The sequence below is a fragment of the Pistacia vera genome, unplaced genomic scaffold, assembly GCF_008641045.1.
Source record: "Pistacia vera cultivar Batoury unplaced genomic scaffold, PisVer_v2 Contig1007, whole genome shotgun sequence".
NCBI lineage: Eukaryota > Viridiplantae > Streptophyta > Magnoliopsida > Sapindales > Anacardiaceae > Pistacia > Pistacia vera.
In genome coordinates, this window is record NW_022195036.1 from 179,963 (window position 1) to 192,719 (window position 12,757).

General features: G+C 33.5%; 1 protein-coding gene across 3 annotated transcripts; it reads left to right on the plus strand.

Annotated features, from left to right (window-relative positions):
* Positions 1 to 3,547: 3,547 nt before the first annotated feature.
* On the plus strand, positions 3,548 to 12,058 carry LOC116144922 (small G protein signaling modulator 1-like). 3 transcript variants are annotated; one of them, XR_004130349.1, is made up of 11 exons: positions 3,548 to 3,660; positions 4,446 to 4,669; positions 5,532 to 5,630; positions 6,634 to 6,737; positions 7,531 to 8,336; positions 8,448 to 8,570; positions 8,713 to 8,801; positions 8,882 to 9,082; positions 9,719 to 10,127; positions 11,204 to 11,287; positions 11,637 to 11,701. XR_004130349.1 is itself a non-coding variant. In XM_031430387.1 (11 exons), the coding sequence occupies exons 2-11, from the start codon at positions 4,541 to 4,543 to the stop codon at positions 11,676 to 11,678; spliced, it is 2,082 nt and encodes a 693-aa protein (XP_031286247.1). In that variant the 5' UTR covers positions 3,548 to 3,660; positions 4,446 to 4,540; the 3' UTR covers positions 11,679 to 12,058. The 3 variants fall into 3 exon arrangements, 2 of the variants coding, with proteins under 2 accessions (XP_031286247.1, XP_031286349.1); XM_031430387.1 differs by having other exon boundaries at positions 9,719 to 10,123; positions 11,637 to 12,058; XM_031430489.1 differs by lacking the exon at positions 4,446 to 4,669 and having other exon boundaries at positions 3,617 to 3,660; positions 9,719 to 10,123; positions 11,637 to 12,056.
* Positions 12,059 to 12,757: the final 699 nt, after the last annotated feature.

Sequence of the window (12,757 nt, forward strand, 5' to 3'; positions counted from 1 at the left end):
TGGCCAGATGTGTTTGACCGTTTTTCCCCTATCGTCCGATCAGGATCAGGTTTAAACTCACTATCATCCATGGGAACCGCGTCGGGATTGGAATTACTGGAGGTCTCCACCGGTTGGGATGTAGATGTGTATGCATATCTTCCAGTGGCAATTTGCTTCTGAAATATTATTTCATAAAGCTCCTTGTGAGGAAGTCCCTTGTGGTAAAATTGTTACGCTAATGGGTTTTGCTGGTAAGTTAAAAGAATAATATATTAATATTTAGCAGTCCAAAAAAAATGTGCACATTTATGGTGTCGTTGAATAATATTAGTTAAAAAATATAAAAATATACCTTGACATATTCTTGCCACACCTCAACGGGACACATTGAACTTTGTGACTCGTGATCCCACCCAAACCCCGTGTGTTGTAGCAATTTCCGCCATGCTTGATACACTTTTCGCAGCCGAAAGAACTTAGAGGTTAATTGTGTGACATTGAGTCTCCTGCCAGCTAGTGATGATATGTCGCCCAACATTTCTTGGCAATCAGCTGTTTTTATTGCAGTACCGTACGAAGTTTTGGCCCGCTCAGATAACAGGACCAGAAATTGGTGGGTCATTTCAGCGGACCAGGCCACAGATTCACTAATCTAAGGACGGTACAGTTAGGGACAACCAACATTAGGACACCATATGAATCACCAATCACATTGCAAAATATAATACTCACATGTTAATGTAATCAACTAAACACATATAAACTTATACCTCGTTCGATCCGGCACTGCTTGAAGACGTCAATGCAGGGGAAGATAAAGATAATGTCGACCAACAGGGTGTATGACGAACTCCGAGTTTGGAAAAAGGTCGAAACTTTCGCCTCTGCTAGAAGTAGTAATCAATCCTACGACGTCGAGACAAATTATACTGACATCTGTGCATATGAGCGTAATTTCTTGTTACGATTAAATCACGATGTCGAATCTATAGAACAAATATATCAATTAGTGAAATCCGAATTAAAATATTAAAAACCTGCCAAACAAAACAAAAATTATCATCAAGCTTACGAAAATCAAAGTCCGAAAATTCAGCTTTATTAACTGTAGAATAGAATAAAAACAAAAAAAAGCTTTGCAAAATACTACTTTACCAAAGCTTTTAGGAACCTACTAGTTCGGTTCCGTTGGTACCCTATATTGTTTACAACTCCTTTGTACAACCACACTTTCTTCGATTGATTCTTCTTCGAATCAAAACCTGAACAACAAATCTTCAGAATCATCATTGATTTTCAAAACCAAACCCCAATCTCAAATCCAAACCCCAATCTAAATCAAACCCATAACATTGAACCATTCACCATTTAATGATTATTTGTTTCCATCATCTGCCAACAACATTAGTCGATTAAAGTAACAAAAAAAAAAAAAAAAATTCAATTGTAAAAAATATGCCTATAAGTAAACATTGCGACAGAAGGACTAAATTTTAAAACCCCCAATTTGAACCCTAATATTTAAATTTATTCACACCACAAACCACCAAAACTACCACTGATCCGCCACCAGCACCGTCATACCACACATTAATCACTCTATTATCACAAAACTCACGACCATTAAGTTCAATACCACCAATTACAACAATTTCTACACACGAAGTCAAGAAATATAAATAAAAAACTGGAAAATACTTTCGTGAAGAAAATTAATCAACGAACTTTGTATAAAAATAGCCGAATGAGAGGAGAACAATGGCATGGAATTGAGAAGAAATCAGCTTCATAGCTTGCGATTTGCGAACGTGAGAAGAGAAGTGACAGATCTGGGTTCACGGGGGTGGGGAGCTGAGGTGGGTTCACGGTGGGGAGCTAAGGTGGGTTGACGGTGGCTGGGGAGCTGAGGTAGGTTCATGGCTGTGAAGATGCAGTAGTTGAGGTGGGTTGATGGCTGGGGAGCTGCAGTAGCTGAGGTGGGTTCACGGTTGTGAAGATGCAGTAGTGGGTGGGTTCACGGCTGTTGCGATGCAGTAGGTGAGGTGGGTTCACGGTTGTGAAGATGCAGTGAAGAAATGGTGAAGAATGCAGTGAAGAAAAGTCCACGTCCAGTCAGATGCAGTGCAGAAAGATGAAGCAGTGACGAAAAGTGAAGAAAAATGGTGAAGAATGCAGTGAAGAAAATTGTTTAATTTTCTCAATCAGATGCAGCGTAGAAACTGGTGAGCAAGTCACGAAAAATGAAGAAAAATGGTGAAGAAAATGGTTCACGCAGTGCAGAAACGGTTCAGTAGTGAAGGAAAAATGAATAAAAAAAAAAAATTGAAACGGTCAAAACCTGAGAAAGCTGTGAAGATGCAGACAATTCAAACTTGTGTCAGGATCATGTTTTGGGGATAGAGTTTTGAAAAAAATGAACCAAACATTATTTTAATAATCCGATCCACAATAGGAATAAAAATAATGAACCAAACATGCTGATAAATATTAAATTTAAATATTTTTTTTAATGAATAATAGTATATAATGATATCTTAATAATTTTTTTCTTTTATAATTTAAAAATCTTCTAGATTTGTTTTACAAATACCCGTTCAAAACTATAATCTTTATCGAACCTCAAAACGGTAACCGATTTACTGATAACATATAATAATATAGAGTATCGTTTAACAAAATTTTCACAACGAATTGCTTGACAAATCATCTAAGTAATTGTATAATTTCATGTACGCTCATAATTTTTTAAAATATTATAAACTTGAGATTATTGAAAATCTCCTATAAAACATCTCTTTGTAGGAGGTATTTAATAATTTCTTAAACATGGATGTGAATAAAATCAAACGTTCATTGCCGTTCTCACACGTTGTTAATAAATTAGAAAAATATTATTATATATTATCCAACTAAACCATTAATAATATTAATTTATAAACAATTTTTCAATATTTTTAGAGACAGAAGACATGGTCTCGTCATAACATCAAACATTAAATAAATATTAAGTATATTAATTAATAATCAATGAAGCATGTAATGTTTAAGGAAAATAAATATTATTTCCATTTACTTTCCTTTATATACTACATATATTTGGAATATATAACTTAATGTAGAATGTTTGTCCTCTTTCAATGAATTTAGCAAATATAGAATTTTTAATTTAATGTAAGGAAAAATTACCAAAATAAATAAATAAATAATTACAATGTAAATCAATTGAAATCATTCTTAGGAGTTGATTTGAAAGTTATTTTTCCTTAATCGAAAGATTAAAATAATAAATTTATTTAAGAAAATGAGTAATATACTAATATTTGTTCATTTATAACTCGGTTTTTTTTTTTAAAATAAAAACAAGAAAAACAAAAAACCATATTTATAACTAAAAAAATTAAAAATATATAAAAGTACAAAATAATATTTTTTAATCTTTTTATTCTTTACTTTATCACAATATTGGAAAATTTTTATATAAAAATATTTTCCCTTTTTAATAAACTGAATTTGGTTTTATTTTATAAAAAAAAAAAGAAAAACCATTAATACTAACAGAAGGAGAGAAGAAACGGCCAGGCTTTTGGAGTAAATGAAGATGAAGAAAGTGCTTCCCTTTGAAGGAACAACAACAACACATCTCAATCTCATTTCATTTCTCTTCTTCTTCTTCATTAGGTACTGCATTTCTCTCTCTCTCTCTCTACGCGTATTTTTTTCATCTAATTTCGTGTTCGTATTCGTATATATTCTACGTGCATGCGATTAGATTAAAACGATCCAATCGCTCTTCGATTCTCCTCGCCTTTCGCCATTTTCAATTCTCTGATTATCTCTTTCTTTATTTCAATGATTCGATTATCAAAGAGTGAGAGCGATTTTAATCTAGAATCAAATTTCTACTGTTTTGCTGAATCGTAATTTAATTATTTTGTTGTTGCTTTTTATTCGTTTTTAATTTTTTGAAATTATTGTAGGAGTACATTTTCATTTATGTGCTTGGTGGTTTAAGATATTTAGATGTTAAACCTTCAGATTTTGGATTAATTTTAGGAGAAGTTTACAAGTTTTTTTTTTTTTTTTTTTTTTTTTTTTTTTTTTGATGAATCTGGAAGCTAATATTGTCTGTACTCTCTATGTTATTGATAATTTTTTACTGCTAGGGTCATAATTTTTGTTTTTTAGAGGCAAAAGTTTGTGTTTTTGTTTTTTGACTCAATAAATTTGTAATTAAATGATTGTTCTTATGGTGAGTTTGGATAAATTTATTCATTTTAGGAGAGGTTTATGAGATTTTTTTGATGAATTTGGAAGCTAATGGGGTCTTTATGTTAGTGATAAATTTTTTACTGCTAAGCAAAAGCATCTATTTTTTTGTTTTGTTTTGGTTTTTGGAATGAAGTGATTGTTTTTATGAATTTGTTAATGTGGTTTGTGCATGGTATTTTCAATGTTTCTTGCAGTTGTTCAGTGTTGAAAATCGGGTTTAGTTTGTGATGATAGTAGAGCTTGAAAGTTTGAGAGTGAGAGAGAGGCAGAGGGGTTTGTGGGGATTGTGATGTATTGTGGCGGAGGGAGAGAGGGCGAGCTATGGGATTGTGGAAAAGTGCGGGCAATGAATTTGCAAAGAATGGGTTCAATTGTACGCGATATTGGAGATCCTTGCCTTTCACAATCGCCTATAAAGGTTGTTTTGTAAGATGTTTTCTGAACTGGATTTTAATTACTTCTGGCACTTTCTGAATTTTTGATACTTAAATACTGCTATCAAAATCAAATCAGTCAGTGAGTAGTGTCTTTTTGTCAATTATGCTGATGATGCAGAATTAAGGTAATTGTAGAGTTGTCCATGTGCAAGATCATTTTGTGTTTCGATCTTGTTGATTAATACATGTAGTTTGCTGCTGCACTTGCATTTTATGTGGGATAGTCTCACGTTAAAACAACAGATAGATAGCAATACAGGAATAAGGAAGGATAAGATAGACATTAAGGTGCTGCTTACAAAAATATTGAAATTAATAGCAATAACCTTTTAGGGTGTTTTTGTGACCATCAAGGCATTACTGGGGTCCTGCTTCATGTATGTTGGACTATTTGGAGCCAAATGATGTTTACATGTCATAAGATTTATGGATGGAGTTTGGAATAGTATTTCTAAGAATACCTATCATCTTATTGTATATCTTGTTTTATCTGCTAATAATTTTGGGAAGTCATGTCTCTTCATTGTGTGTTTACCAATTGATTTAGTGTTATATATCAGTTATTTTCAGCAATCCCTCATTATTGGACTTGGTTTATACATAAGAAAGGTTGAAGGATTTCTAGGTGATATGCATACATCAGTGATTTCAATGATTTTCTGAAAAAGTAAAACTTGATGACTGAGGTAATGGTGCAACTTGTATGAGCTGTTTGGGTAAATTGATTTGGTTTAAAAGATGCTTTTTTGTTCCAATTTTTTTAGGTGTAATTATAACTTGTTATTGTGCTTTTATTGGTGTCTGAAATCATATTATAACTTCTGATATATGTTATTGGTGCAGATATCTAGAATGCTGAAGCCGGAAAAGTGGCAGGCAACTTTTGATAGTGATGGCAAGGTTTCAGGTTTTCAGAAAGCACTCAAGTTGATTGTTTTGGGGGTGTGTTGTTTCACCATTGTTATGTATTCTAAATTCTGTTAGTTGATGTTTTCATGTTTTAATGGCATTTTGTTTCAATATCCTCCTTTTTATGAAGTTAAGCTGGTTTTTTCTTGTCAGTGTAAATATGCTTTAGCAATTGGGATTTATGATTATGATATGAAATTCTAACGGTTAAGGCTAGTCTCTTTGTCCAAACATTTGCAGGAAGTATTAGTGTAGACAAAGAAATAAAAAAATAGGGGCCCAAGCTGGAAAGTGTGCTATGTGTCATTTTAGTTCGCCTGTGCCCTACATTATTCATTTGCCATCTTACTTTGAAATTCAAATCTCATGTCACCTAATCTGGTAACTTAAGAGAAGCAAGCATGTCTGAACATTCTACATTTGAACTTTTAAAATCTTTGGCCTTTCTCTCTGTAGATATATTAGTACTACATCTCACCCTATCATCATATGGCTCTCACTGAGCTAGGATTTAGGGTACATTCTCATCTTGGTTTTACTTCAGCTCCATGGTTTGATAGGTTTTATATGTTTGTGACCAGTGTGGTTTTAGATATTCTCTTCTACCGGTCAAACATTTTGAAAGAGATGTTTGACAGTCTCATATTGAATCCTAACATGGCCTTGCTGCAGTTTTTGCATTCTCAATTCTGGGTCAACATATAGGATGGTTATATTTTCAATCTTGAATTTTGAACTAGCCAATTGAAATTTGATTATTTTTGGATATATAATCCTTCTTAATTCTTTTTAATGTGTAAGTTTTTATACTGTGTTAATGTTTTATTTTTCAAATTTTAGTCATTCCATGTTGTATGTTTAGATATTTGATGAATAATATTTAGTTTGCATTTTGAAAATGATGATTTGTTGATCCAAATTCCTTCGAAAACTTTCTGCTTTCTTTCTTTCTTTTTTATTTATTTTATTTAAAGGTGACATTGTCAGGATGCTCCAATTTTTATTACTGTTGTGCATATTATATACTGCATTGTAGGGTGTGGATCCATCTATACGGCCAGAAGTTTGGGAATTTTTACTTGGTTGCTATGCACTGGGGACTACTGCTGAGTACCGAAGGCAACTAAGAAGAGCCAGGAGGTATGCGGTATATTTCCTTTCAAGTGCTGATTCTTGGGTTGCTGTGCTTGCAAATAAATCTAAATATATATTTTTGGTTAGTTGAATACATGAATCTCATATGTTTCTATATTCAGACAGCTTTTAAATTGTCTGAATAATTAGTACCATTGATCATCCTGTCCATTTTTATTTGTTGGCCTGCTTCTTTGATCTAATTGTTTATGGTTAGGATCTTACTAGATTGTTGGAATTGAGGATGAATTCTTCACATGAATTGTTTATCTTTGGTATTTTCGATCTGGATGGTGTTGTATCTTTTGAAGAATAATTCAGTCAAGAGGTGGTGAATACTCCAGCTTCTGATTCTTTTGCTGGCCATCTGCTCTGTTTGTTAGCCTTATCATTTAGTTGAGTTTAATCAACTGCAAAGCTTTTGATTTTTATAATCCACTTTGTCCTGCATTACCATGCTGCTGTAATTGGTTTAGTAACTGATGACTGGATTTTGGGTTGCCCAGTAAAATAAAGCACGAGAGAGTGACTGAAAAAGTTATTAATGCGTGAACTGCAACAATGTGATACTTCATTTACTTGAAATAATTTAAACCCTTTTGCCTGGATGGAACTATCATAAAACTCTGTACTTTAAATTGTGTTTGCACTGTGTTCATGTTTATAGTATGTTTTCTACTACTGAACAGTTTATGAAGCATCTATTTTGTCGAAACAAGTATGCATGTATGTCAAATCTTTGAGATCATGATGATCATTTATTGTTCATAAGAACATCTTTTTGAGACTTGTTTTTCAGGGAACGTTACAAGGAGTTGATTAAGCAATGTCAAATAATGCATTCAAGCATTGGAACTGGATCACTTGCCTATGTTGTGGGGTCCAAGGTTATGGACATGAGAACATCATCCAAAGATGACGGGAGAAAAGAAGATAAAGTTGAAAGTAGACAAGCTTCTATTGATAATACTAACCAATTGGAGAATTTTTGTGATTTGAGTAATAATTGTACAGATACATCATATGCATGCAAAAGGGAAAGTTCTACTGATTCGGCAGAGCTTGTCAGTGTTTGGGAAAGCTTGGATAGTGCAGCATATGACTCTTCTTGTTTTGTACCTACATCTGATCCAAACAATTGCAACACCCCTAATCCGGGAAGAGAAAGTAATGGATCACAAGTTGTAACTGAAAGTTATTTTGATTTTCCTCATTTACCAGTCACAAATTTGTTTGAGACGAGTGGAAACAATGATGAAGAATATGGTGTGTGTGAAGATGAACCATCTACGCAACAATTGAGATTTGAGGATGACAGAATGCACAGTTTTCAAATTAGTAATAATGCAGAATTAATCATGGAATCAAATGGTTCACCATCTAACAACATTTCACACCCCATGAATTCAGAAATTGAAATGGCTTGTTCTGGTTCCCATAAACCAGAATTGTGGTCCAAAAATCTGGATTTTGAAACAGAAATAGTTAACAAGTTGAGAATATCAGATGTTCCAGACACGCCATTGATGAATGCAACCACATTACAAGGAGCGGCTGTCAGTGGAGACAGGGTTTCTGAATGGCTTTGGACTTTGCATAGGATAGGTACTTAGTTTTGGTTTACTTAGTTTTGGTTTTTCTATTATATTTTTTTGTAAAGGCTTCTGTTTATGTCAAATTTGCCAACAACTCACAAGATTTTTTTTTCTTTTTCAGTCGTTGATGTGGTAAGAACAGATAGTCATCTTGAATTCTATGAGGATACAAGAAATTTAGCTAGGATGTCTGACATCCTTGCTGTTTATGCTTGGGTTGATCCTGCCACTGGTTATTGTCAAGGTTGTAGTCCTTAATTTTATCCGAGGTCTTTAATTGATCCTCATGAGCCACATGATTGCTATTTCTCTTATTCAAGCTTTGGAGGATTAATTTTTACACTTAAAAAATTTATATTTTGTACTGATTAAAATTCTGATTATAGGTATGAGTGACTTGCTATCTCCTTTTGTTGTTCTCTTTGAGGACAATGCTGATGCATTTTGGTGCTTTGAGATGCTTCTTAGGAGAACGGTAATTCCAATCTTGTTAAATATATTTAGATAGACAATTATATGATCTTTTAGTTACATATACTTTTCACATCTCTGCAGCGTGAAAATTTTCAAATGGAAGGTCCAACTGGAGTTATGAAGCAGTTGCAAGCATTGTGGCATATTCTGGAACTCACAGACAGGGAAATGTTTTCACATCTGTCAAATATAGGTGCTGAAAGCCTTCATTTTGCATTTCGAATGTTACTGGTACTCTTCCGTCGGGAGTTATCTTTTAATGATGCTCTTCGTATGTGGGAGGTTAGTATATTTTCAGTAGTTATCTATTATCAGATGTGGGAACTAGTTTATAAAAAATTGTGGTGTCATCTATATCATAATGCCAATATGATGCACAAAACTAGGAGTATTATTTCCCAGGATTAGTATGAGTCGTATTTCTCAATACATTAATAGATGAGCTAGTCTCATCTTAACATGGAAAATAGTGGTACTGATTAGTTGCCTGCTGTCATTATTTCCTGTTGCTAATTGCAAATACCTTTGCTAAGACCAGATTGTTTGGGGAAGCTTATGAAAGTTATCCCTTTTGGAGGGCCATCAATCCACTATTATTGCATATTCTTTTTAGTAGTTAATGTAGACTTGCTCACAGTTTAGTCCTTGTCTAGTTAGGGAATATATTTTTGTTTGACTTTTTTATCACCTCTTACAGTTTTAAGTCTGTCTAGCTTTTCTGTACTTGCTCATAACCTAGGTGGACTCCTTTTCTGAATGAATAGTACATATATAGCCGAGCTTCTGGGGAACATATCAACTTTTTGGGATGCATTTGATAATTTTGTAACTTTGTTTTCTTGGAGATGTACATACTTATTGTATTTTATTCTATTTTTAATAACTCAGCTTCACTTAGAATAATGATCCTTGATGCAGATGATGTGGGCTGCTGATTTTGACATGTCTTTGATCAATAATTTGGAGGAGAACTGTCTGGAAGCCTTGATTATACGGTTACCAAGGGAGTCTGATGCAGAAATTAGAGAAGAAAGCACAGAAAATGGTGGCGGTACTGATTTAAAGGGTGGCTTAGAACAAAAAAATGGAAATGTGGAGGGTTCCATGCCTGACAATGTTGGAGTGAAATCAGCATCAGGTCATCCATTTTGTGGCTTGACAAGGAATCTCTGGTCAAGAAATCATCACTTGCAGAACTGCACTGTAGTCTCATCAACTGGAAGTGGAGATGACGAATTGCCTGTGTTTTGTGTGGCAGCAATTCTTATATTGAACCGTAACAAAATTGTGAAAGAAACACGTTCAATTGATGACATGATAAAGGCAGGTGCATTGCTGACAATTCATGTGTTTTTCCTTCTAGCTATAAAGTACTTGATTGTAGTTCAATTTTCTTCTAATGCAAACACTCAGTATTGCATGCAAAATAAACAATAAAATTATAAAGAAAAACTAAATAGGGGAAATGTTTGGTTGTTATGTATGAAGGAAAACAGCAAGAGTTCATAACAAGTTGATAATTATAAGTGAGAATTGTCAGAAGGGGAGGGGTAGTGTAGTGAACTTATGAGGTGGGTGGATCAAACTAAAGCTTTAATGCCTCAATCACCACATCATCCATCTTAAGGGACCTCTAAATTAGGCTTTAGCAGGGCCTTTGTGGATCTAACATTTTCTTTTCTCTGTCTTTCTGTCACTTTTTATTTTTGAGATAGAAAACATGATTTTTCTAAGATTTGAATAATTAAATTGCTATCATAACATTATTAATCTTAAATGTACAATATTTTATTAGGATTTTATATGTATTATTCCAAAATTCATGGTTGAAAAGCACCTGTAGTATTTCTGGTTATTCTATGACGGGTTTCTGTTATTTGATAGGGAGAACAGAATTAGATGTAGTCTTCCCCTCTTTCTCTGAACCCTTAAGACCCTAATTAAGGCAGGAACGTTTCCTGGGTCAATGGTGGAACCATCTGTAGACATCACGGCATGGGCTAGCTAACAATGTAGGAAATTTATGTTGTACATGGCCAATAGAGTTGTCAGTTGGGTATCATCTCATTGTTTAGAAGTTTATTTCTGATTTGATACATTGTTGCCTTCTATGATTTGCTTGCTAAGTGGAGCTTTCTTGATACTAGAAGAAGCTTCTTCTCCAATAACATTCTGTAGAGATGAAGGCCTTTTTCTATGATTGATGGTCAAAAACTGTCTAGCCAGATTTAATTTATTCATTAAAATTAAAGTTGAGTAATATAGTAGGAAAGTGATTTGTAAGCTGTAAAATGCAGACATCTTGCTCTGCCTTTTAATTAGTGACTCAACTGCTTCTTTATTCTGATCTGTACGTGAAATTCTCTAAAGTTTGTTTTGTGTTAAAATATTGACACATTGCAGATTTTCAATGATAAGCTGCTTGAGATACATATAAAAAGATGTATACGCACAGCAATCAAAATTCGGAAAAAATACTTTTACAAGGTAAGGTGCTCGTACAATTATTTCATCGATCTCAAAAGTACTAAAACAATGGGAACTTTAGAGCTTATATTTCATAAACTTCAAGCTTGTTCTTTTCCTAGAAGCATGTGCCATTACTTTACCAATGGTGGCGCCTTACATCATAGTAAACCTATTTATGATGAGACAATAGTGAAGCATGTTTTTATTGTCAATGACTGCATTTGTTATAGTCATTGCATTTGAAGCAACATGGAAATAACATCTATTTTCCATGGATTTTTGAGGCACTACCATGTTTAGTCACCATTATGTGCCATAGTTTTCTTTGATTGTTGCATTATGTAAACTGAAGTTTTCTTTGAATCAGTTGATAAAGATCAAGAGTCATGCAGTGCGGAATGGTGAATAGGCTATGCTGTTTCCTGCTTTCTATGGGACAAAGTCATGGTAATGGAACTCGAAGTTCGTGGTCTGACACTTGGATTCCAAGATTAAGTGTGGCATGATGGAATTTATTATTTAAATCTTTCACAATGGAGGAGTTCAGAGAAGTGCTTTGCAGGATGAAGGTCATGCCAGTTGTTTGTACATCAGTATCTCATCTCACATCTTCAACAAGGTAGTTACTGTCTCACTCTGCCTCCATTCCTCTATGCAATGACAATGTTTATTGTAAATGAATTGTATAAAATTCACAATTTTGGTAGCTGTTTTTGCTGAGCTAATCTGGAATTTCTGACAGGCTGAACTTTTATGTATTAGTTTATGGGGGTTACATTGGAATCGCAAAATGATAATATTTGGCTCTTACACTATTCCTGTAAATAGTGACTAAATGTCAAATTTTGAATTATTTATAATCTGTGGTTCAATAGTGGCATCTTCAAGTAAATTCAGTTTGCTATTATTTGTAAGTAGAGTTGGTTCCTGGCCGTTGTTTTGTATTAAGTAGCAGCATTATTTTCTCTGAATCTGAAAGAATACAAGTCTTATATATGATGATGGGAAAACTAAATTGCATAGATCAAAAGTTGCCGTTAACAATTGGAAAGACTCTGTAGGATAAAAGATATCATTTCACCAACTGTTCTTATGTGACTTGTTTCTTCTCGAACACGTGCATGCATAAATGTCTATGATAGAGTTTTGAGGTTAACTGTTATCCTGTAAAATTATTCTGAATGCCATATGCTTTGACACCAACAAATCCATCTAAAACCAAATTTCTTGAACTGAAAATAATTTATAGTCTTGTTCACTTTGATCTCGCACCTGCCACTTGTTCTTTAAATCTTGCATGCTAAACTAGAGTACATCTAAGTTTTGGCTGATAATATTAAATTTAAATATTTTTTTTAATGAATATAGTATATAATGATATCTTAATAATTTTTTTTCTTTTATAATTAAAAATCTCTAGATTTGTTTTACAAATACCTTCAAAACTATAATCTTTATCGAACCTCAAAACGGTAACCATTTACTGAT